The 25,946-nt window shown below is 41.1% G+C and overlaps 1 protein-coding gene across 5 annotated transcripts in view; it reads left to right on the forward strand.

Annotated features, from left to right (window-relative positions):
* Window positions 1-25,946, forward strand: part of LNX1 (ligand of numb-protein X 1) — a 190,323-nt gene that overhangs the window by 95,285 nt on the left and 69,092 nt on the right. For 2 of the 5 annotated variants that reach the window (XM_027833221.3, XM_043544363.1), the window contains one exon: window positions 5,433-5,911. In XM_027833221.3, coding sequence (XP_027689022.1) covers window positions 5,520-5,911 — 392 coding nt within the window. In that variant the 5' untranslated portion in view covers window positions 5,433-5,519. Of the gene's footprint in view, window positions 1-5,432; window positions 5,912-8,416; window positions 8,825-25,946 lie in introns of those variants that run through there. The other 3 variants (XM_043544365.1, XM_037897773.2, XM_043544364.1) reach the window with 3 other exon arrangements.

The raw sequence follows: 25,946 nt of genomic DNA on the forward strand, positions 1-25,946 counted from the left end.
CCAACAGGCAGACAGCCAAGGAGCCTGGCAGGCAAGTTGCCAGAAAACCAGCCAGGTTTCTGATAGATCCCGGCAGTCAGGGTTTTATTGGATTCCTGCCAGGGTCACATCAGAACTTTGTCAAAATTGAAAAATCTCTACTAAATGTTTTGATTTTGATGAATGGTAAAAACTGACGACAAAAATTTGTTGGAATTTTGCTGACCAGCCCTAGTATGCATAGTAGGAATTGTGCTTTAAAGAGCTGAATGAGAGAATATTTTATTGGTCTAAACATCGGGGTTTAAATATTTTGTTGCCCTGGGAGCAAAGGGTCAGATCTAGGGAGGGTTGACTCAGCCCCTCAGCCTGTAGGTGGATAAATTGAATTCTATGCAATTTACTATGTGAATTTTCCAGTCAAGACCTTAAAAATGAAAGCACCCCTCTGCTCCTTGTGGATATTAAAGAGTGTGTGGTGCATATTGTAAGAGCAGGGGTCAATGTATGATGGTTTTCTACCATGGTTGTACAGCATCCCAAACGCCAGTTGGCTGCTTCCATCCACACCTGAGGTACTGAGGTTGGGTGGCTGAATATGCCAAGTATGTCAATATGAAAGATGGTGTTTAAATGCAAAGGAACATTACTGGATATGTTACTGTGAAATGCTGGATTAGGATGGCCACTCACAGGAAACTGCTTAGTTTCATAATAAATGTTGCTTAATTAGAGCAATATTAGAATCAATTTAACTAGTGCCAGACAGTTATTCTGGTATTCAGCCCGATGTCCACTAAGTGTAAAATTCTGAGTTGTGGTGTTTTTATACATAAGTTACAAAATAACAGTTATGGGGTATGTTTTCCTGTGTACTTTATTAACTGACCCTCTTTGGACTGACAGTGAGGTTTGAACCCTGGAATTACAGTGCAAAATGCATGAGTCACTACAATTTTAGCCAAATGAGTAACTCTGCATTAGCTGGCAGCTGTAATAAACTTGCACCCTCTTCTGGGGACCGGCCACTAGGTAGGGACAAAGATCCACGTTCTCCTAGTGTTGGTTATACTTGTTTAGTCAAGGGCAACTGGGTTCAGGAGTCATGAAACCAACTGAATCTGAATTATGGAATTTACAAACTCAACTAGCAATTATTACCCCCTTTTCTCCTTCGTTTAATAGAACAAACATACAAAATACCCTACAAAAAATAAAGGAAATTTCCATTTCAGTGCAATCTAAAAAACTAGCTCAGTATTAAGACTATCTGCAATGACTAAAGTCAGCAAGCTGATGTTTTCATTCAGCATTTTAGAACCATTCTCAGTTAGCGTGGCTCTTTCAACTTTAAATATTAATGTGGTATGAAGTTGTATAAAACTTTAAAAGCAGAATAAGAAAAAAAAACCCTTCTTCTGCAAAGCTTTCCAACATTAATCTCCTGGATGATGCTGTCCTATCTTCATCTGCTGTTTATATCATTTCCCTGAGTATCACCTCAGTGTGTCTGCTATGTTGTTCCTGTTTATTTACATATTATTTTTCTATGTTATTTATTATTTATCTCAGCAAAGTTGGGGCTCCGTTGCGCTAGGCGCTGTACAGACATACTAAAGGACAATCAATGACAAAAGAGCTAATGGGGATCAGGTGGGTTTGAGAGCCTGAGCTGCAACATCTACACAGCTATATTTAGCGTGCTAGCTGGAGTTCTGATAGCGCAAATCTGTCTACCTAGGCTAGATGGCTCTCTCCCAGCTGGAATATAGATGTGCCCTCTACAAGCTTAGTCCTGCAAACACTCTCTCATGCAACTAGTCCTGTTAACTAGTTATGGGAATAAGGTTTATATAATCAGGCCATTAGGGGCCCAGGCCTACTCCCAGGTTGAAGACAATGGCAAAATTCCCAGGGGGGAAATCCTAGCCCCATTGAAGTCAACAGGAGTTTCCCTATTGACTTCAGTGGGGCCAGGATTGCACCCTCATTATCTTCAGTGATGGAAGATCTGTAAAGTCCTTGAGGAAGAAATCTTGGGCCTGATTATAATCTCACAAATGAGATCAGAACGAAGCCTGCTGTCTTTTAGCATGGTTGTGAACCGCCATCAATATATACAGTGCTTCTTAATCATGTATTGTTTATTCATTGCAATTAGTGAAAAAATCACTCAATATTTGAGTCATTGTCTCAGAGTAATTTAAAATATTTTTCTTTTAAACTTTTTGGTTAATTTTCACACATATTTAAAGAGAAAATCAGTGACACTAGCTTAAGATCATGCCAGTAAAGAAGACATGAAGTAAATTATTGAGGTTGACCACACAGTACTATAAATGCAAACTATTGTAAATATCACAGACTAATTCCTCCCTCTCCTGGAATCTTTTAAACAAATATTTTCCATACCTGAAATAAAAAATAAGTGATAATATAATCTCTTATTAAAGGCCAGATTGTGATTGTTTTATTGCATGAGCAGACCCAATGATTTAACAGGCCATACGAGTTTAACTTAGTGTTCTGATTTTTTGCACAGTAGCAAGTACTTGTAGTTATATATACTGTAGACATTCAGGTATAATAGCCACACACTTATTAATAATTGTAAATCAGATGAAGGAAAAGTGTACTGCATAACCATGGGAAATACATATGATGGGCCCAGTGGACTCTAGGGGTGTGTGGGGTGTAAATTAGGACAGATTTTGTCTCACTTTCTCTTTGTTTTAACCATTTCCATAGTACCCATACCATTGTCTAATATAGCAAGAGATCAAGTCATTCCAGTCAGACAATACTGTGTACTGAATCTGCTTACAAAGGATATGCTAAAGAAATACAGCCATTAGCATTTCCCCTGTATTTGACACAGGTCGTGTAATTTCCATGGCATACCACTGCCTACAGTCTCTACCACAAGAGTCTGCCAGTGTATCTTAACACCTTGTCACTTTAGAGGGCTGTGTCAACTAGACTTGTTTGCAGTGGGTTTTGCTGATCTTTCTTACTACACCAGGATGTGGGCTTAGGGAAGCAATATCCCTCTTTCTCTGTTGTCATGTGAAAATAAGCTCAGTCACTTAGAAATATAACACCATTTCCAGCTGAACCTAATATGAACTGGATAACCCTTTCGCATGGAAGAGAAAGGGAACATGTTCTGGGGATTAGAGTGATAACTTGGGAGTCTGGAGTGCTGAATACTGTTCCTTGCTCTAACACTTAACTTGCTGTGTGCCTTTCAAATAAGAGTGCTGGGAAAGTCGCAGTGTAAGGCAGGGAGCCTTAAAACCCCTGGTCACAAGAGAATGGGACAAGGGTCCCTGCCCAGAAACAGGTGATGGCTGGAGACCTGAGGCCTGACTGGGCACTCCTGGGGTGGACCACAGAGTGGTGGAACATACTGGTACAGTTATCCTGAAACTGAGACACTCAGCATTTCTGAAAATAGAGCCAATTTCTTAAGGGGCCTGAATACGAATTTGCGTGCCAAACTTTAGGCACCCAAGTTTGAAAATTTTCCTCTCCACACTCCCTTGACCCTTGGATGTTGCTTAGGTAAACATCATGTATTCAGGTTTCAGAGTAGCAGCCGTGTTAGTCTGTATTCGCAAAAAGAAAAGGAGTACTTGTGGCACCTTAGAAACTAACAAATTTGTTAGTCTCTAAGGTGCCACAAGTACTCCTTTTCTTATCATGTATTCAGTTCTTTAAATCTTTCCTCATAGTCAATCCCTCCAGCTCCTAAATTCCTACAAATATATCTAATCATTTTGGTAATGCAGTGTTCAAAATTAAGGCCCCTATTTAGCACAGCACTTAAGCGCATTGATTTCAGTGGGACTTAAGAGCATGCCCAAGGGTTGATCTGAATTGGGGCCTATATGCAGTAGGCCATGGGGAAGTCTCACCGAAGTCTTAGGCTGTTACCTCCGTGCTCTGTGATATGATACCTCAAAATATGGAACCCAAAACAGCGTTGACTCTTTTGGAGGGATGATTGATGGTGGGATAGAGGAGTTTAAAAATGAAAACACAAAATTAAAAGTTACATTTATGTTTTTTCTTAATCAGTCCTGCTGCAGCTAGCTAGTGCAGCATTTATGGTAGGCAAAATGTACTCTTGTGTAGAATATCTGTAAAATCTTCATATAATTGGAGAAGTAAAAGATTGAGTTTCATGTTTGTTGGTTTTGGTTAATAAACAAGACCCCTGATGATGCTTGGCTGTAACATATTTATACTTGCATTTCTCTGTAGTATATAGTGTTATACTTCCCTTTGGTCCAAGATATGTTTTGCATTTTTGTAAAAGTACATGTATAGTTTGTGAAAGGGGCTGGACTGGCAGCCCTGAAGACTGAAATCATCTGGTTTATTTACAGAACAGGTGTGGGCAGCAGTATGCAGCCCTTCTGCAGACTGCTCTAGTAATGTGCCTGAGACAACCATGGCTTCATCTTTAGGGGTTGGAGGGTAGTTAATTCTTCACATTCAATCCCTCTTGTCTCTGGGACTGCCAATAGGGTGTCCAGATTTGGTGATGACACGTTTCCCCTAGAAACTGGATTGAGACTGACAGCTATTAAATAAAAATATAAAGGACCTATTCTCATCTCATGCTGGGGTAGATCAGAAGTAATTCTTTTGAAGATCGTGGAAGTACACACCGTAAATCCAGTGAAGGCGGATCATAATTAATCTCTACAAATATTTTCTGCCCCAAAGATCCATCCTTCAGATCTCTATGAGGAGATAGTCTTGCTCACTAGTTGTTTGAAAGATAATATGTTTTATGCCTATTGTTCTTCTTCTACAGCTGAGGCAACGTTTAGAAGAAGGGTCATAAAAGTTTCTTAGTGCAGAAAAGTGCAGCATATGATATGAGTGTAGTGCTAATTCAGAACATAACTATTTTCCTTTACATCTAGTTTACAAGTGGCTTCCCATTCCGTGTTGGACTGGTGGCAGGGGAGGTAACCATTATTCTTAATGATATTTCTACATGCAGTGTCACGCTGCTCTGCCTTCATATGGGGCTGCTTTGTCACTGCCAAGTTTTCCTGTAGGGAAAAAATAATCAGCTGACTTGCCTGCTTTAAACTCAGGTATCATGGAGAAGTTAAAGTTCTCAGACTCTGATTTTATGGTGGGTTTTTTAATGTTTTTAAACCTTAAGTTCTTGCAACCTTCTCCCCTCTTCTCCCTATTCCCCGCCCCCCCCCCCGCAGGAATACCTTTTTCAGAGAGGGGATGGTAAAGGACAGCAAGAAAAAAACATAAGTTATAGGGTTAACTCATTTTCTTATTTTCCTGCCCTAATGGTGCATTCTTTCTGTAAAAATCACTAAAGCATTTTCTTACAAGGCACAGCACATCCAGATAAATCATAAATGATGTTTAAAAACAACCACCCCAAAATGTAATTCTTTGGCTTTTTCCTACAGGATTGCTGTCTCGCAGAACTTGCTGATATTCTTCCAAATAGAGAGCAGTTTTTATTTGCTCTGTTTTACATCACATCAGATCTTATCATGAGTCAAAAAGATTTGTCAGAAGAAGCGGAGGAGAGCCCTCAATCCTTATGTATCACCTGTGGCCAACCACATTTACCAGAAGAGAACCACCTGTATAGTTACACAGAAGAAGTGGATGATGATCTAATATGCCACATCTGCCTGCAAGCTTTGATCCAGCCACTGGACACTCCTTGTGGTCACACCTACTGCACAGTCTGCCTTACAAACTTCCTAGTGGAAAAGGACTTCTGCCCTGTGGATCGCAAAATTTTGATTCTACAGTCTTGCAGAAAGTCCAACATACTAGTAAATAAACTCCTGGATAAGTTAATGGTTAGCTGCCCTTTCACAGAACACTGCTCAGAGGTTTTGCAACGTTGTGACCTTGAACAGCATTTCCAAACTGGGTAAGTCCCACCCCCAACCTTTGTTTTCTGCTTGCTTATTTGTTTGTCTGAGAAGGGACTGAAAGCATCAGTAATCTGAAAGGAGTCCAGCACACTCTGCTTATAATGGACAGTTAATTTAAACACAGATTTCTCAAATTCAGCCCTGATATAAGCTCATTGTATTCAAAGGAGTTAAGTTAGGGCTAAATTTGGCCCATTCATTTGAGTATATTCTTATTCTCCTCTCTACAACAAACAAACTCAAATACACCAATTTCTTTTGGGCAGTGTCCTGGGGTTGGTCATGGAGGATATCTCCATGGTAAGTTAGACAGTAAAAGTGTGTATTTAATCATCCAAAATGATCTTTGAGTTATTGGGAGTAGGGATATCTTAAATATTTTGTAGTTGCTATAAGGGAGTATAAATTGCCTTCTCTTTCTTTAAAAGTTACCTATATATGAAACTGAGAAGAAAACATATCAGCTAAAATATTCAAAAGCACTTCAGGCCCAATTTCAGAAATGACTTAAGCACTTTAGAAGCCTAAATCCCATTGAAAGTCAGTGGCACTTAGGTACTTAAGTCACTTTTGAAAATGATACTTAAGTTACTAAATTATGTATGTGCTTTTGAGCCCTTTACCTGTGACCTTCAATGATGCTATCCTGCTCTACACCACCCAAGGATCTGGCCAACTTTGCATTGTCAAAACTGAAAGACATTTTAAAATATGGGCCCCCAACATGCATGTGCTTGTTCCTTAGTGTTTCTGCAACCATAATTTGTGGCTGCACATTGGTCACATGTACTTCTGAAATTAGATTTCATTGCTCACTCTGATGGTATCTTAAACCTCATGATTTAATCGCCTCCTTTTTTTAATTTCCTGGTTCTGATTGTTTTTTTGATCAGCTGTGGTGTGTTCTATGTTGTTTTTAGCTTTCTTTCAAGGGGGATGGGTTAGCAATGTCACTTAAAGTTTTAACCTTTGGCCAATACTTTTTTCATGCCTCAGATAAGAGTATTAATAGTGATAGCAGTGAACTAACAATAGTACTCTGGCTGTATAATAACTGGCTCAACAGCATGTGCCTACTTCCTTTCTCCTGCCCGCCTGACCAAGCAGACAACTTCCACAGGTGCTCCCCGAGGTTCCAGCTCAGCAGATGTGGAGAGAGTGGGCCTGTGGGGAGACAGTATTGGCCAATCTAGTGCTATCTTTCCCTGAAACCTGTGGGCCAACCCAGTACAACTTAATGCTGAACAAGTCATTTAACTGGTTCCCCCCTGCATGTGGAACCCACTTTGTTTCCTGAGGATGATTCTATGGGCTGAGTTACAATAGAGCCAGGGGCCAGATAAAAGATAGGAGGAAATGCAGAGAGAGCAGAGCGTCTTTGTGGATTATACTTGGGTAATCTACAGTTTTTGAGGGACAAACCGAGTGCACTTTCCATGAGGTCATGAGGCAACCCACACTAACACACCCCTCCCCAAAGGAAGAGTTAAGAGGAAACTTCATGAGTACCAGCTGGCTGTTTCCTTGCCCCTACACGAGAATGACCTACCTATGGGACTTTCAAACCCTATATTTGTAGATACCCAGAAGCGTATTAATTGTTTAGATACAACCATTTGGTAATTATTTGTTGCTTGTGACTACGTTAGCCCAGTGAGGTGCAGAAACCCCACTTGTAGTCTGAATTCCAGTTCATAATAGTACAGGAGACGAGAAGGGCTGCGTGTGCTTCAAACTAGGAATCTGTCTCGTCTAGGCACAACGCAGATTGAAATGACAGTATTCTGTTTAGCACTGGCAAATCAATGTGGGGGAGAAAGGTGTATGATTCTGCTAATAAAGTAGTCTGATCCTTGTGGAGGGAGCAATTCAAACCCAGGCTGAAATCTCCGCTAAATGTGACTGTTGTTCTCAGTGAATAAATCAAAGTGGATTCTATTAGAGTCATCAGTGTAGCCAGCTATTGCCACATTCTTTTATAAATCAGTCTCTGGCTTGTTCTTTTTCTCAGCGAGAAGGAGGGAGCTTTCATTTTATAACAGATGAGATCATTGATAGGACAAGGTGAGTTTCCTGCGTATTTATGCTGGTGCTTAATAAGAGAACTTTAATTGCTTATAACTGGAATCGGCACAAACATGCATTAAGAACATTCTCATTTAAAATTAGTTATTTGTATTTTAAAAAGACAGAGAAGACGTGTCCTTGGTTCATATTTAAATTACCTTTGGACAAACATCTAGCTGAATATTGAGGATTTAGATTGGTTATTGATTCTAGTTCAGTCAGTTAAGCTCCTTTGTGGTATTTTACTTTAAAAAGGTGTGGTCATCCTACATTGCTTGCTTTGGAGCTGCAGCGGGGAGGGAGGTTCATTTGCCATGTTGAGACTATTACACCCTACTCTGATGCAGTTTAGCTCATAACCCATCTGCTTCTGGCCAGTGATGTAAATGTACCAGCTGCTTCTGAAGAACCACTCTGAATACTGCAGGAGGCAGGTCTCTTTCCTGTGCATCAGCCTGCTCTGCAGCATAAGTCACTATCTCGCCAACCATGCTGTGCTGTCCCTAAACCCTCACATCTACCCATCTGAGAATCAGATCAAGTAATCCTCTTACAGGTCAATGATTTTTCAGCATAGCTTCGTTTAAGGGATTTAAAATTTGATTCATAATGTGCTACCAATTGTGTTGAAATGGAAAGGTTCGTTTAGAAAGGGTTTGGCTGACAAGCTTGAAGTTCTGTGTCCCATCAGCAGGCAGAGAAAAAGTGGGAAGGAGAAAACCTAGCAGCAGTGCCAGCCCTACTCTGAAAATGAAGGCTCTTCTGTTACTGGTCCTACCTTGGCTAAGTCCTGCAAACTACATAGACAATGTGGGCAATCTGCACTTCCTGTACTCAGAGCTGTGAGTACTCACAGTCGTGCTGTTGTTGTGGTCTCTGTGTGTGTCTATGTATTGTCTTTTTAATGGGGAAATTCTCAGTATGCAATACCTGTGTGCGTGTGTGTGTGTGCGCGCGTGTGTAAACTACAAAGCATCTTGCCAAAGGCTTAAAACAACGCCACACACAGCCTGCATCTGATTGGAAGGACTAATAATAGCGATACTTCTCTAACGCTTTCCACTTTTGAAATATGGAAGCAGCTGAGACAAGCTGAGCGAAGCAGTCTTTCTGTCTCCTTGTCAACTTTGCTTTTCTGGGCTGGTGTTTCTGATTGTTGGGTTTTTTGCCCCTTTGTGTCTCCTTTTCTGTCCATAAATAGACTCAAACAGAAGATGAGAGTAGAGCATGGGATCTCAGATACACACCCTTTGTAAATCACTCTCTGTGTGTGTGCGTGTGTGCGCATGTGTTCTCTGTGTAAATCTGCACACCTTTGGTAAAACACCCCATCGCTGAGAACAGTTTCCCATACATAGTTCACTTATGAGAGGAAAGAAATCCCCCATGTTTGTGTTTTTTGCCTATAGCAGAATGTTATTTTCTCTTTAATATTGCCTATTTTAAATGTAATGATCCACATTTACATCATCCAGTGCTTTAAAAACATAACTGACCTTGCCAAAGCTTACAATAAATATTCTGTCACTTCATGCGTGGTCAATAAATGATGCTAGTTTAATGCTTAGATGCAATAGTAATAGGTGCTGTTTAAATGCAGTTAAATATAGCAATGCATTATAAGAATATTAGCAAATATGGTCTGAAGTAAAATAGGTTTTATTAATTTCAACATGTTGCTTGAGATGAATGAATGAAGTGGCTTATTTTGCTCAGGAATTATGAGGTAAGTACCCTTTGAAGGGGAATTGATAAGAACAATTTTAATCCACAGGGTGTGTTCGTGGTTGTATTGTCTCTGCTCTCATACCAAACTCGTAGCATTTGAGATAACAAAAAGTCCCCTTTTGAAAATCTTGTTTGATGTGCATGACTGTCATTAATTATTAATAACTATTAATAATTCAGTAATTCTTTATGGTGCTACTCAGGATTTCTATCTGCCATATAGTCTTTTTTAAATATTAAAAAGAATGTGGCTTAGAAGATCATAGCCAAAACGCTAAATTAAAATCAGGGTTGTGCTAAGAATGTTCATTAAAAAAATAAATCACTTAAGCAAAGCAAGCTATAGAAATTCAAGCAGAAACTGGAGCAGATGAACATTTATAATGGAAACAATGGCATCTGGGGCATGCAGTTTCCAGGAAAGCAAACTGATGAGATTAATCAGAGCTTGTGTGTATACACACACACACACACACACACACACACACACACGTTGCTTTTTCTTGGGGAATTCTGGTTCGTTGGCTTTACAGGGATAAAGGGCTGCTATATACAGTAGTTATTCATCTCCAATTTACATTAACCTTCCAGCCCACAAAAATGTTAGTCACCCTATTTAGCTGTTCTTGTAGAGACACGCATTCGTTGCCCAGTGGCTCTGGAATTGGACGTGCATCTCCAGTTATGAGTAATGGGAGATGCGCATCTATTCCCCTGGGAACTGGACTGAAACACAACCCAGCCACAAAAGAGTAGTTTAAATCACTGAGGATAGGGTATGGATTGTGTGATTGGAGACTATTTCTTTAACGTACAGGAGCATTGGTTGGTATCTTCTCCCTTTGATATAATTCAAAAGGACATCGGGCAGTTTGTGCTAGTTTTAGACTGGCTGCTGTAATTTTTCCTCTTTGTTTTTCTGTGTTGGCTACTGATGGATACTGCACAGTCGGTGACATATTCTGTTAACATACAGGTTGGATTCGAGGCCCACAGTAATATCAGTAGTTGAAAGAGAGAAATGCTGTTTTCAGTCTGTTTAATCAGATTGCATGAATTTTTTAAGCCTGCTGGTTGCTTTTCGGATTACTTGGACACATTGTCCAGTGTGTGTTTCTGTATTCTTAAAGATTTGTCTGTTTGACAAATTCAGTATCAGTACTGCAGACAGTCTATAGGCTGTGTAGGCAAGTTCTTAACCCCCTGCACTTTAGTGGGCTAGGCTGGGGGCAGGCAACATTTTTAATCCCTGACACAGGCAACAGAAAGAGTTAGTCCATCACTGTGTGCGACAGTTCAACTTGTGGGTGTCACTGGAAATTAGATTGCAATAAGTGGAAATATTATTTACCACCACCTACACTTTTGGCTGCAGGCCAGTGTAAGTATTGAACTTGGTCGGAACTCACTTTATTGGCATGCACCAAAAAGGCGTCATCTGAGGGGGCAGGACAGGACAGGAGTGGCTGCCAAAGGAAGAAATTGGTGCACTCTGAGCATGAGTTGTGCTGGTGTGAGGCTAGATGAAGGTCTTGTGAAGGTCCACAATGGACAAGAGCTAGAGAATGAAGCAGTCAGGAGACTCCCTCTTCCTCCCTGTATCTTGTTTTCTATATCACCCTGTACTACCATAATTTACTAGGTACTAAGCTGCAAGAAAGCCAGGAAAGGGACATTGAAGGTAGGAATGCCAGGTTTTGTTCTACACAACGGTAGAATGGATGATCTTTTGGGGGTGGGGATCATGATACAGCCCTGAGTCCCTTCTGGCCTCTAGAGAGACATGTTCTTGAGCTATGGAGAGGAATTGGCTGTCCTCTTTCAGCAGAGTGTAGGAGGAGCAAAGATTCGGAGAAGGCTATTGTAGAGCACAGAGCAGAGGAGACTCAGACCTCTCCTTTCTGGGATAGTTGAGGGAGGGGATATTGGTGAGAGGAGTATCAAAGAGGCTTGGGGCCCTTCATCTGGGACCATGTTGGTGGGAAGATAATGGTGCATGTGTTGCGGGGGTGCATGTGTTGGGGGACGGGGTTTGTCCCTGAAGCCCAGGAGAAGCATCCTCTCTGGGATTTCCCTGGGGTAGAGTGTGGGATGTTGTCATTTTTAGCTCTCTACTTTTTTGCAGTTTGTTCAAATTAGGAAAAAATAATATTTGGTAGTTACAGGTAATCTCAGTAAGCAAATGTCAATCTCCCGTTGAAGTCACCACCACTGAAACCACTTCCCCAGGGAGGATGTCCCCTCCCCTTAGGACACATAATACATATTGCTCTCATTTTCTTCCAGAATATTTGACAGATGTTTAATATTATTGGGATTTATTATTAGACCAGATTGCTTCATCCTGCAGAGAAGCCCTTGGGATAGTGCTAGAAGGGCAAGCCATGAAGTTTCCCATGCCAAGTCTCCTTTCTGTTGTTCAGAGGAGTGGTGGGTAAGGTGACACACAAGCCCACACAACTCTTGAAATCCATGCAGGGGAAGCCATAGGAGACCCACGCCAGCTGCATTGTTTTGAGGATCCACTCCCCCTCCTCTGCTTCCTGGCAAAGCAACTCCAATGGATAACGTTTTTGCACTTAGATAAAACATAGTAGCACTGTTTAAAAATAAATGGGTTCAAGAAGTTCTTCTGAATGAGGATGGATTTCTTAGTAATTTGGAAACAAAACATATGGACATCGATGTAAATCGGGTATTAACATGAAGCCATTTTACAAGAGCATTCCTTAAGTAAAAGGCATGAACTACTTGTGGAGTCAATGTAAAGGCATCAAAAATCTGGCCCTAACTAAACCTGCTAGAAATAAAATGACAAGGGGAAGGATGCTGGTCCAGTTGGTGGGAATTACTCTACTTTTACCTCTGAGGAACTGTTTTCAGCCATGCAAAGAATTAGTTTATTGGTTTTAGCCTAACTTGACCATTTACTTCGGCTGGTTTGGCAAGACTGGAATAACGGTTGTCAGGATTGAGTACTGTGTGGTAAAGTTTACACAGCACCTGGTTTTAGCCAATGCCATTAATTGACCAGCTTCAGAGCACCATTTAATTTGAACCCAAATATTTTTTAAATCTATTGTTTTATAGCTGAAGTCATGGTTTTTTACCTGTTTCTTGTGTAGTGCTCAAAATTAATTTGCATTCCTTTTTGCATTTGCATTAGAAAGTCTAGAATAACCTCACCAAATTAACTGAAATGGGTTTCCCATTTCATTTTTTTAGGATAACTATTCTCTTAACATTTAAAACAACACTGTGAGCTTTATTGGTTCTCCATTAAAATTAGTCCTCCAAAAGTTTCTCTTTCGTCTAATTAAAAAACAAACACAGCTGTCTTCTAGTTTCCTTGGATACATTTCATGTATCGTAAGCATAGTTTGGATCAAGCTACTAGGAGAAGGAGGACTTCCTTACAAAATGAGAGATGATGGTTAAAAATCATTTCACAATTTAAAGGATTGGTTTCAAGACAAATAAGCCCAAAGGCCCATGTTTTCAATAAAGGTCCTGTATTTGTGCATGCACAACTTGCCAATGCAATGGATTGGCTCTGATCCCTCAAAACTTTACACATGTGAGCAACTTTGCACCTATGAGTAGCCCCACCATGAGTGAACTTAATCCTGATTCTAAAGGTTTGCAGGCTAACTATTGCACTGGTTAATTTCTGCATTGTACATTTTCAGTGTAAGTATTTGTAGGACTGGTGCTTTGGGGCTTAGTTCTACAGGATGCAAGTTCTTAGTTCTGGCCCCAATTCAGCACAGCACTTAACCACACTTAACTTTAAGAACGTGAGTACCCCGTTGAGTTGGGACTACTCACATGCTTAAATATAAGCACACGTGCTTTACAGGATGGAGCTAAGGTGCACAGGAGTAAGCCCATAGTGCAGTACATATTGCATTCACTGTCACCTATGACAGAATTTATAAACACAAATCCCATTCGCACATGAGTGCTAGTGCATCAAAAAATTGTGAATGCCACTGACTGTGGACACATAAATGGCCTGGTTGAGGAAAATTTGTCCCAGAATTAAGATTTCTAGTTTTTTAAGGAACAGAAATGTGATGCAGGCCCAGGTTCAAAAGAAAATATCATTCTTGAGCAGAAACCATGAGAACCTTTACACTGAATTAGTAGCCCAAAACAAATTAAAATAGTCCTATTTCCAGTGTACTAGAATTGGATGGATCACAAGAAAAACAAAACTGAGGACCAACAAAGAGGAAATAGCTATTTTTTTGGACTGTGTTTGTTAGCTTCAGATGTTCTCTACAGCCTTGCAAAAGGGGCTGTGCTGGAAACTTGGTGCCTCTGGTGTCTTTGGTAAAAAATCTCTCCAGTCTGTTTGGTTCTGTAGACTTCCTGTCTCTATCTTCTTTGGGCCTCCCCTGATCTGGATATTATCTTCTGGCTCTAAGCCCTCCACTTAGTATGAGCAGCTACTGCAGGATGGATGAGTAATAGGGCCTGGAAATTTTCAGTCTCCCTTTTTATTTCTCCCCAACCCCTTCACTAGAGCAGCACACCCTCCCATTAGTTATTCTTCCACCAAACTCCTGGGATCTCTTACAGTTTCCAGCAGCTGTTGTTGTCACTTCCCCCAGCTTGAGGGTGATGACCCCTACCTGGTGTCTGGCCCTACTCTGACTCTCCCTTTCATTCACCGCGGTGTGTCTTTCCAGTCCTGATCTCTGCTTAGTATCTGTTCTGTCTCCTTAACTTGATTTACCCGCTCCTCCCTTGTGACTTAACCTTCCATCTCTACCAACGCCACTCTTCAACTGCTTTTCTTTTTTCTTGGACTTGCTCCTTTCCTCTCATCAGCAGCTCTCTCCTGCTGAGAGTGGAGACCAACAGGGGCAGATGCAAAAGTACAAAGAATAGGCCAGACTGTGCAACCCTCACACACATTGGTAAGCATTTATTCAGACAAGGAGGCCTATTGAAACCACTGGTGCTACTTGCATGAATAAAATGCTCACCAGCCCAAATAAAGGTTGCAAAATCTGGTCCAAAATGTTCAAAATGCTGTAACTTTATTTAATTGGATTTTAAAAGATTAACATATCAGAGCAATGAGTCACAACTGCTGCAGCCGTGCAATTCTATTATTGCATCCTCCCCTTCCCCATGCAATGGTACTAATACTACTAAGCATCTAACTTATGCAACACCGAAACAGGCTGGCAGACCCATCCATGCTGCATCAGAGGGAAATCATAACAATCATAACACTATGCTGTGAGAAAACTGCCATTTAGGACGCAAGCAGTGCTCTCCTAAATTGTACCTGGCTTAGACACCTGAGTTCCAGGCACCTTAGAAAGTCCTCAGAAAGACAGACAGTGCATCCGTGGATCCAGCTTCCAACAACATGTCTTGTTGTATAGTTGCCTTATCAAGAGTAAAGATACAACATTGGTGGGGTTGAGTGAGCAGATCCCAAACTCTGTTTTGCCAACTTTAGAGATATTTGATGCTTTACTTAAAGCCCCAGCTCCTGGACTAAATTGATTATGGGAGAATCTCTCCTCTTTTTTTTTTTTTTCTTTTTTAAAAGTAAATTTCTATTCTTCATGGTTGCAGGAAAAAGTTTGAGAATGTGACCTCAGAGCACCACTCAAAAAGCATAAGGAAAATGAAAAGAACCCTTATTTATTTATTTTTTAAATGATTTTTAAGCTAATGTCATGGTTTGGGGGCACAGGGGCTAACTCACGATTTTTGAACATTTGGGGTCAGCAGTGCTGCACCACTAACTCTCCAGGACACATTGTTACAGACAATGCTGCAGGGTAGGAGGTAGAGCAGAAAGGAGCGGCTTCCACTTGACACTGCCTTTTATAGGCAGCAGCAAGCCAATCCCAGTGACTGACCAATGGCAGTCCTCCTACCAGGAAGGGAGTGCCCTCCGTTGGTGGATGGTGTGATGCCACCCAGTCACGTGGCTGCTCTTCAGGCGCTCCCAGGACAGTCCTGGCTCATATTGCTGGTGCCACTTTCTGCATCCATACCCCTCTACGTCCTTTTAAATGTGTGACTATACAATGCTTTGAAAATATAGAGTGCTATATAATGGCTAAATATTGTTAGTAACACAGGTTAGGGCCATTTTTAAAAAAACAATGTATTGGGCTACATTTATTTCTAAGGTATATTGCTGTTAACTTCAGTAAGATTACACTAGGGACAACAACACTTATCTTTTATAGATTCCTGTAGATCTCTACCAGGGAATTTTGCGTAGGAGGCAGGCTGTTGTATCTGGAATAGTTTAGAAGAAACTGATCAAACCAGATTCTACCATCTGGTGCCTGTGTGAAACTCCCCTTTACCTCATTGGTAGCTGAAGACTGCCATCTGGAGGCAGAATCTGATCTGCGATGATGCTGTGTACATTTTCTCTGACAGTTTCAGGAAAGGCTGATGTTAGGCTATGTAAAGTAGTATACTCAGCACCTGTAGCGCCCCCTTGTGTCAGGGTTGATGCTGCAAGGGCCCCTTGTATCTGGCACCTTCTGCAGGCTGCCTTTCACCAGGTCTTCCTTGTCTCTGCCCTCTGGCCAAGTCACATAAAGATCCCGTATGAAAGTTCACAAAATGTCCCAACATAAGAGCCTTCAGCCCACCCATTGGCAGATTCCATGGCCTGCCCTTTGGGATAAGTCTTCAGCCCCACCCTGGGCTCAGTTTTCCTTACATTGGGTTTGCACATCTCTTCCCCAGGGCTGGTAGAGGAACCCTGGCCCATTCTCTACTCTGGGTTCCAGTCCAGGGCCCCTTGTATTAAACAGCTAGGTCTGCTGCTTCAGGTGTGCTTCTGTTCCCTGGGCTGCTTCCTACCCCAAGCCCTCTTGTGCAGCTTCCCTGAAACCTGTGCTTAATACAACCTCCCTTTGGTTCTCAGGCCTCCGCCTTCCCCCTAGTTCCTCCCAGTTTCTTCTTTCTCTGCTGAACTCGCCCCTCTTGGGTTGAGCTGCTCTCTGGGTTTCTCTTCCCAGGAGAGTCCAGTCTCCCCACTACTGAGTACTCTTAGCTTCCTTATAAGTTCCAGATACCTAACGATCCTTACCTAACTCGCCCTCAGCCTCACCCCACCCAGGTCAGGAGGCAATCAATCAGTCGCAGGTGCACTAATTGGCTCTTAACTCCTGAGAAGCCCCCTCCCAGACAGCATCAATTAGGGTAAATATTTCTGTAGCCAAAAGTAAAACCTGCGCTAGTTGCTAAAGTTAAACCACACCAAGCTGAAAAGGTAATGCCATAATTGCAGTTGGTACAAAGCTCTCTTTTCATGAATTAGTTATGCCTCAGTTATGTTTGATTTTTGTGTAAATTGCCTGAAAAGACTGCATTGCACACCCCTTTTATATAACCTGTGCATAAACGAAACCTAGGTTCTGCCTATCAGAAGCTAGTTCCCAACAGGTGACCTGCTCAGTAAATGATGGGAGGGGACTAGAGAAAGAGATCGAGCATTGAAATGGGGCAGGAAATGAAGGGGAGAAGTTGCAGGCTGGGTATTGCCAAGCAAAAGAAACTGATTCATAATGAGGGCTGCCCAGAAAATAAAAGAAAAAGCTGAGTGGCCCAACTTGCTAACCCCTAAAACTGGCCCTGTTCATTACCCTAGTCTTCCTTGCACTAATATGCATTGGTACAGTACATAGGCAGGCCTAACTTGTGCAGCCTCACTTTACTACAATTAACCCAGTTTATCACTGACCTTGGCAGCATGACAAGGATGATATTTTAATCTCGAGATCTTTCTCTGATGAATCAGGCAGAATTCTGCTATCCTGCGATACCAGGGATCAACATTCTGTATCCCATATTTATGTGCTCAATATAAGGTAAATCCTACTCAGTAAATATTTATGGTCCCCTACGGATATGTCCCTCTTACAGTAGTGAAACAGAGTGGGGAGGGATGGACTTGTTGGGTGTCCAATACGCACACACATGACCTTTTTGTAGGATCTGCCTTTAAGCTTGTAGCACTGCAGAGCAGCTGGTTGTATTTAGTGACCTTCTCCGTGAGTAGTTCTATCTTTCAGGGCTTAGAATTGATTTTCAGCATCTTGACGTGTGACCAAGTATCCAAACTGTTCCCCTTGAGCTACAGGCTGATTGTATGTGCAAAGACACCAACCGCACCAGATACAGAGGCAGAGACTTTATAGCAACACAAGTAGCAACATTAGGATAATAAAGTGGAAAGTATGTTTGGGGTTCATTAGGAATGAACTTTTGTAAATGAAGACATAATTTGATCCCTTCTGCTGAATCAGCACTACAGTGGAAATATTCTGTATCTCTAGGCTTGGCAGAATTCAGGGTTTTTTTTATAATTCCGATGGATAATATTGATTTTTATTTTAAAGTATTTTAGATTTTTACCAATTTAAACATTAACAGTTGAGAGAAATTATGGGGCAGCCAACATCACGACACTATACAAAGTAAATGTCCGAACAGCATTTTTCTTTCTTTACCTACCTGTACATTTTGATTGTTGTCAATGGAAATTTTTTTTTTTACAGTTTGTGTATGTCTGGTGAAATTGACACTTACTGATAAAAATCTAATCCTTCCAAGCCTACATATTAGTAAGAAAGGTGTAATATGGTGATTCATGTATTTTAATCACAAAAGGATTTGAGTCCTATAGCTGCATTTTGTTCTAGATGATAGATCAAAGAATATGAAATCAGTTTTTTGAATCACTGAGCCAAATTCATCTCTGCACCTCGGTGGAGTTATATCAAGGATGAATTTGGCTTTTCTTAGAATTTGCTTTTCATAGAATGAAGTTGCTTTTCATAGAAATGTGGGGCTGGAAAGGACCTCAGTAGGTAATCTAGTCCAGCCCCCTGCTTTGCGACTATGCCTAGAATTACTGTTGGACTCATTGGCTATTTTGACAACTGATGCAAAATTTAGAATAAAACACATTCAGGAACATCCTGCTGGAATGGCTTGAGGTTAAAAACTACTACTATACAGAAGGAGCATCATTAAGATACCATAAATTCATCTGTTATAACCAATCATCCTGTGACAAAGTGTATGGAACCCACTGTAGCTAAGTTAGATTTAAGGACCTTGTTATCCAAATATTTATTTTTCCTCTGTGTTGCATATAGTTGGGTTTGGGGATTTTTTGGTAATACCTCAAACCTCACTGACAGATTATGTCCTGCCTTCCCCAAGATTGTAGGCAGTCAGGCACTTTAGTTATCATCAGGCAGACTATTGTCTTTATCCACTGTAGTCAGGAGGCATAAGTTCTCTCCTTCCTGTGCCAAACCTGAGCCACTGGGCTTGACTTGAGGAAGGTCCTGTGGGGTCAAGGTGGGAGAGGAGGAAATTGGTCCTTTTTTCTCCCAGGTTCTAGAGAAGCAGTTGTATTGCTGCTTGAATGCCACTGCTGTCAGAGCATGGAAGTAGCATTCCCAGTCAGAAACAACAAGGAGTCCGGTGGCACCTTAGAGACTAACAGATTTATTTGGGCATAAGCTTTCGCGGGCTAGAACCCACTTCATCAGATGCATGGGGTGAAAATTACAGATGCAGGCATTATTATACTGGCACATGAAGAGAAGGAAGTTACCTCACAAGTGGAGAACCAGTGTTGACAGGGCCAATTCGATCAGGGTGGATGTAGTCCACTCCCAATAATAGATGAGGAGGTGTCAATTCCAGGAGAGGCAAAGCTGCTTTTTGTAATGAGCCAGCCACTTGCAGCCCCCATTCAGGCCCAAATTAATGGTGTTACATTTGCAAATGAATTTTAATTCTGCTGTTTCTCTTTGAAGTCTGTTTCTGAAGTTTCTTTGTTCCAGTATGGCTACTTTTAAATCTGTTATGGAATGTCCAGGAAGATTGAAGTGTTCTCCCACTGGCTTTTGTATGTTACCATTCCTGATGTCCGATTTGTCCATTTATTCTTTTACGTGGGACTGTCTGGTTTGGCCAATGTACATGGCAGAGGGGAATTGCTGGCACATGATAGCATTAACATGATGGCATATAACATTAGTAAACGTGCAGGTGAATGAGCCTCTGATGGTGTGGCTGATTCCGAGTCAGAGTAAGTAGTCTTTGTCCATCGGTTGCAATGGCCAGTGGATCCATGCACTATCCTGTTCCCACCCTGCCTTGGTCCACCTCCCAGTATGTCTTATGACTTACTGTATTCGAGTAACTGAAAGGGCATCCTGTTGCATGAGTGTGGCAGGTGGCCCGAGTAATCCACTATCTGTGCAGTCTCCTCATACAACCAATAAAATTGTTGCTTGCAGACTAGCTGAAGTGCAAGAGTGGTGATTGCTTGAGTTACCTCTGATATCACAGTGGTGTAGGATTCTTGGCATGGCATAGAGACATGTCCTACTGTAGCTGTACACCACATGAGTGTAATTTGTGAAGTCAAAATGGCTAAGAACTCAAATATTGGATAGTAACAGACCGCAAAACCTAGTGGTGATTCATCCTGATGATACTCTGAACAAAATGAGCTCTCCACAACCATGCTTGTAGCTGTTTCCATTGCTTCACATTATTTTAACCACTTAGTTAATGTCCCAAGGTGAGTAGTGGAGGCTTCCTCAGTTGGGACTTTTTAAACTAGACTATACGAAGTACTAGAAACTGTACCATATTGAACAATCTTGTATAGAAGGGAGATGGCCTGGATGATTCAATAGATCTTTTTCATTTATAACTTCTGTAATTCATAGGCGGCCCATTGAAGGTAATGAGTACACTGTGCTCCTGTTAGGTGGTGGTGAATGTTTGGGCTGAAACTTATGAGTAAGAAGTAAGATTGTTCCGCTTAATATTCTTAATAGATGCCAGAGTTCATAGTGATGAGTTAAATTACATGCAGAAAAGCACACATACTGTGTACAGCACATGTAGTAATGCAACAGTTCACAGAACCGGTTCTGCAGTAGTGTGCTGTGAAACAGGAATCTCAAGAGGTAGTTGTGACTTGTGATGGCCAACACCCAAGAAGTAATCACCAGCAATGTTGGTTTAAACTCTTGGCAAGTATCTCACTGGTATACTAATATCCAATTAATAGTTACAACAACCACCATTACGATCGCACTACTAGAGTCTTCATGAAAAAGAGATAGAGTACAATTATCTTCCCTATGGATGGCATGAATGCAGCGTTAATTATCTTGCTATTGGCACTACTGTGGTTATTTTATCATTGGAATCCATTTGGCGAGGGGGGGAGATTGGAAGTGCAACCCACTTTACATTTAATTGTTTGCATAAATACATGGGGGGTGATTGCATTAAAATGTGTACCTGATTCAAATTAGGAGGGGCCATTCTGGGTGCCCCAGGATTGCCAGTACACAGCAGCTTTCTGGCCATGCCCTCTTCATGAAGGGCTATAGGAGATGGCTGTGCGAGCTCTACACCACCTGGTGATCCTCTGTTCTGCTGGTTTTTCAGCTACTATGCATTGTCATGAACCAAAGATCTGTCCCTAGGAATGTGTATGTATTTCCTTTGGTGCTGTGTTTTAATTGTCTGCAGTCCCCCATTTGATGTAGTCTATATGTACGTTTTACTTATCTTGGTCATTTCCAGGGGCTTTGAGCGCACATAGTTTCTAAGTGAGATTTTCTGCTTCCAATTTCTCCCCATAGAAGAGATTGAATTCCAGTGCATTCTTATTTTATCCTTCCAAGGCATGAGCATAATGAGATCGGACAGTAATGGTTGGTGCATTTCACATTTTTGTTCTGTGTCCCCAGTAGTCTAAGCATCTGTAGGTTTGAAGGCACTTACAGTCATAGTCTTTGAATTCAGAATAAATCAGATGAGATCAGAGCTAAACAGGACAGAACATTTAATAAGATATATAGCGCCCATCTAAACATGCATTTAATACATAGAGCTGACAAAGCAAATAAATGTAAAGCTCAAGGATCTGGCTTTTTCAGACTTTAAGCCTGACTAACAGTAATGTGACCTGAATGAAGAAAGGAAGTTTGTAAAGGGAGATTTAGACCAAATGACCTTTTTGTACAGATGATGAACCATAATCCATACTAGACACTTTTGGAAAGCTTCCCCTGCCTCCTCCCCTCCCCTAGACAATGTCCTACCTGTCAGCTAACACTGCGTTTCATCCCTTGTGCTCATTTTGCAGCAGTATTATGGAGGGCTTGTCCTAGCAGCTATTTAAAAAATGCTTTTTAAAGATTTGTGATAGTCTCTTTGCTTGTTGTTAAAGTCAACTAATGATTATGCAAATTTTAATCTGTACTTGATGTCACCTCAGTTATTTCAAATCCCCAATAAATACAAACAATTAAAAAAATCCTAGCATGATTCTGGGCCTAGTAGTGCTTTCAAGCACCAGGATAGCTGGTAGTCAACAGACCAAAGATTTCTGCTTTACTGATAGAGCCTAATTTGTATGCATGCTGTCTAAGGACAACAGATTAAATAATATGTAGCACTTTACTTAAGTCTCTACCTCTTCAAAGTGTTTTATAAACATTAATTAAACATTAATTAATCCTCTCAATCCCACTCTCAGATACGTAACTTTACCTACACCTGGTATAGGTAGGTAGCAGCTTATACCTTACAGATATTTTGAGTTAGAGAGAACATTCACATTTGAAATAAACTGAGAGGAAAAACTTCCCTTTAGTATCCTCAGATATGTCTTGTAATCTCCCCACCCCTTGTCCACCCCACAGTCATATCTTGCCTTGATTACCTTAACTACAGTCAGTCTGGCTTTCACTCCTTATCCTGTCTATCTAAAATGCTTCTGCCAAAATCATCTTCCTCTTGTCCTTGCTTCAACTAAATTTCTGCTCCTCCCTGAAGCCCTCCTGTGCGTCCTGTCCCTGTCTCATACCACGTCACATTCAATCTCCTTGTCCTCTCTTACAAGATGGTTAATGAAGGGTTTCCAGACTGCCCACAACTGGCAGTAGTATGACTGATGGTTAATGGGGAATTGCCCCAACAGAGTACACTGCACTTTGGCCATGTGATGGAGGAGAAAGATACAAGGACCCTGGACAAATAATAGGACTCTTTTTAAAATAAGAGGCCAAATTATGCTCTCACTGACACTGGTGTAAATCTGGAATAATTCCATTTTATTCAGTGCCATTACATTTGCCAAATTCATGCATGATGAGTGAGGGAGAATTCGGCCCTTGATAATAGTTACTTGTTTAGCTGTGACAGTTGAGGATGGGAGAACTTGAAATTTGTGAGTTCAGAAGTGTGGCTCTGATGCTTTTGAGTTTGTGTTTCCCTTAGGAGAGACTGTTTTTAAAAATGAATGTGTGTATGTGGGGAGGGAAATCTAGGGAAAAAAGTGTGAAAATGGAGCAGGGAGTGGGTAGAGTGAAACTCAAACACAGAAACTGAAAAATGTAGCAGTGAGTGGAAGAAAGGCTCATCGGTAGGCTTCATTCTTCTCTCACTTACACTAGTTTTGTACTGGTGTTACTCCACTGATTTTGGTGAGATGACTCTTGATTTACACCAGAGTAAATGAGAGGAGAAACAGGCGTTGTGCATGCGGATAGTTGTATATGTATGAACACATGCACACCCCCTCTTTAAAAATGCAAGCTTTTTTTTAGAGCAGGGTACCTCTATCTCCCTTTTAGCTTGAACAACATTAACTTTTAAAAACTGAATCGCTCTCGGAGGTGCAGGAATGAAGGAGTTTAAATTACATAAGTAAAGTTTCACAAACTCCTGTTTCTGCAGATCCTGTGTACGCAAAAATAATCGCTTGTGAGCTTCACAGACCTCAGACTCCATGAGCTTTTCCTTTCCCTATTGAGGATGGCAGGAATTAAAGCAGTTCCTAAGTAGCTGTGAGTTCTTGCATTTTTTTTGCATATATTTATCTTTCCCTGTTAGAAACACACACCATATCTTTCTGACTTCAGACAATTGTTTGTTACAATTTAAGAAGAGTCCCTTTTAAATTAGATATTCCTGATAAAGCAGCACAGCTGACTGAGTGGGAGTGGCAAAAAATGAGACTTACCAATGAGGACCCTAAGCTTCAGCCAAGAAGTACTCAGCACAATGGTGCAAGAGGTGCTAAAATGCTGTCTCCTAGGCTGCTTTTTTTTTTAGATGGGATTATCTCCCCGCGTACACACGCTGCAAGTTAAGGAAGTCTGACAGTGGGTTAGATCAGGCTGCTCCTGCCTGTGCTAGTTGCCAGTGTCTCTGTAATGGAAGCTGGAGGTTGCTGAGGCCGAAGGTTGTGCTGATCACCCAGGCAAACCTGGTCCTAAGAGATTTGATGATGAATGGTTATGACTCACCCATGGAATCAAATTTGTTTTTAAAACTCCCTTCATTACACATAAAGTTTGTCATACCCAGACCTTCTTGAGATGCATTTTAAAGAAAAGAATCTGAGTATATAAAGCACCAACTTGGAAATATCTATTGTGGTGTCTGCTAATGACCTCCTATCACACTTTTTTTTTTCTTTTAATGCTTCCAAAAAATAACAGCTGTTCCATCCAAGGTCCCTTGTGTCAGTGAAGCTCTTGTTGTTATCATTCTCCCCTCCTCTGCCATCCTTCACGAAGAACGCTATTTCCAGGTCTTTTAAACTATTCATATTGGAGAAAAAAATTCTTTTTATTTTTTAGCAGACCTTTCAAACCAATGACACTTTGTTAATACTTAGGATGAGCAAACTAGTTTAGATGAACAATGATCCTGAAGTGGAACCTCAGATTCAAGCACCCTTGAACTATTGGCAACATTTGGATGTAGATCCAGACAATGTGTCAGGTCCCCAGCTCAGGTAGCTTGCAAATGAAATAAATCAACCAAAGCCTTGAGCTAATTAGGAATTCAAAAAGTCATGGATTTTATTTTCACTGCCCTCTGTTCTTCCCGGTAGAAGTGCTGAAATAGCATGACAATGCTCTCCGTACAGTTAGGGGTCTAGGAGTGTTTTCCCCTCACTATTAGTATTTGTACTACAGTAGTACATAGAAGCCCCACTCAGATCAGTGCAAGATGCTGTACAAACACATAGTAAGAAACAGTCCATGCCCCAAAGAGCTTTCAGTTGTAATAGGTAAAACAGACGGCCTGAGGAGAGACAGCCACAGGTAGGCAAAATGGCTTTCCCAAAGTACCACAGCTGGTTAGTGGCAGAGCCAGCAATATAATCTGGGTCTGATGAGTCTCACGCAATCTATTCACAGGACCCAACTGCCTCTCCTGGGCCAAATTCTGGCTCTGTTCCATAAATGCAACCCTGCATATAAGGCATCTGATATTAATCTCTGATCCTTTAACCACTTACAAATGCATTTAACTTCACATACACTAATAGTGCCATTAATTTCAACGGGGCTACTCCTGTATATACATTTAAGCAGGTATTTAAGTGTTTGAAGGATCAGAACCTTAGAGGCTAGTTCTGAAAATTTTAGCCCAAGTGACCTTCCCATAGTCACACAGCAAGCCAATGGCAGAGTGTGAAACAGAGCTCCTCTTCGCTGAATCCCAGTGCCTTGCTCTGACTGGAAGACGAGATCGCCTGCTCATTGACATTGAATCACAGCTACTGGGTTGACTGGATTTACCTTTTTGTACAGGATAATTAAGTAAGTTCTTTAGTACAGGGTGTTGACCAAGAAAAGTGTCTTCTAATTTAAGATTTTTTTTTCCAAATCAGGCAAAGCACCTATGTTAGTGATATTTCTCAAGATTAATCCACTGAGAGAAGATTGCAAAGGAAAAAAGAGAATAACCCCAAATTGCCCCCAATATCAGAATGACCTGCTGATTCACTGCATTGTGTTATTCACATCCAATCCCTACTCAGGTATACGGGAGCCTGGGTAGGTCAGAGTAAGGGGATAAATACTTTCATTGACTTGCAAGTAGAAATAACTTACATTATATTGATCTTTTTTTAAAATCAGATTTAAAGAGTTTCTGGTTTGAAATCACTGCTTTCAGGGTCTCTCCTATGTGATGGAATTGGAACAAGTCTGACATTTAAAAGCATGTATTGGAGAAGACATTTTGATTCTTGCACAATAGAGGTATCGGTGCAGATATTGCAACTATGAGACGCACGTAAGCAATAGTAGGTTCTGCATGCAAAGGAGTGAATCCTATCCTTCATCTGGAATATTAGATCCTCTTGCATCAAAGTCAGTGCACTTCCAG

The sequence above is a fragment of the Chelonia mydas genome, chromosome 4 (assembly GCF_015237465.2).
Source record: "Chelonia mydas isolate rCheMyd1 chromosome 4, rCheMyd1.pri.v2, whole genome shotgun sequence".
In the NCBI taxonomy this organism is placed as follows: domain Eukaryota; kingdom Metazoa; phylum Chordata; order Testudines; family Cheloniidae; genus Chelonia; species Chelonia mydas.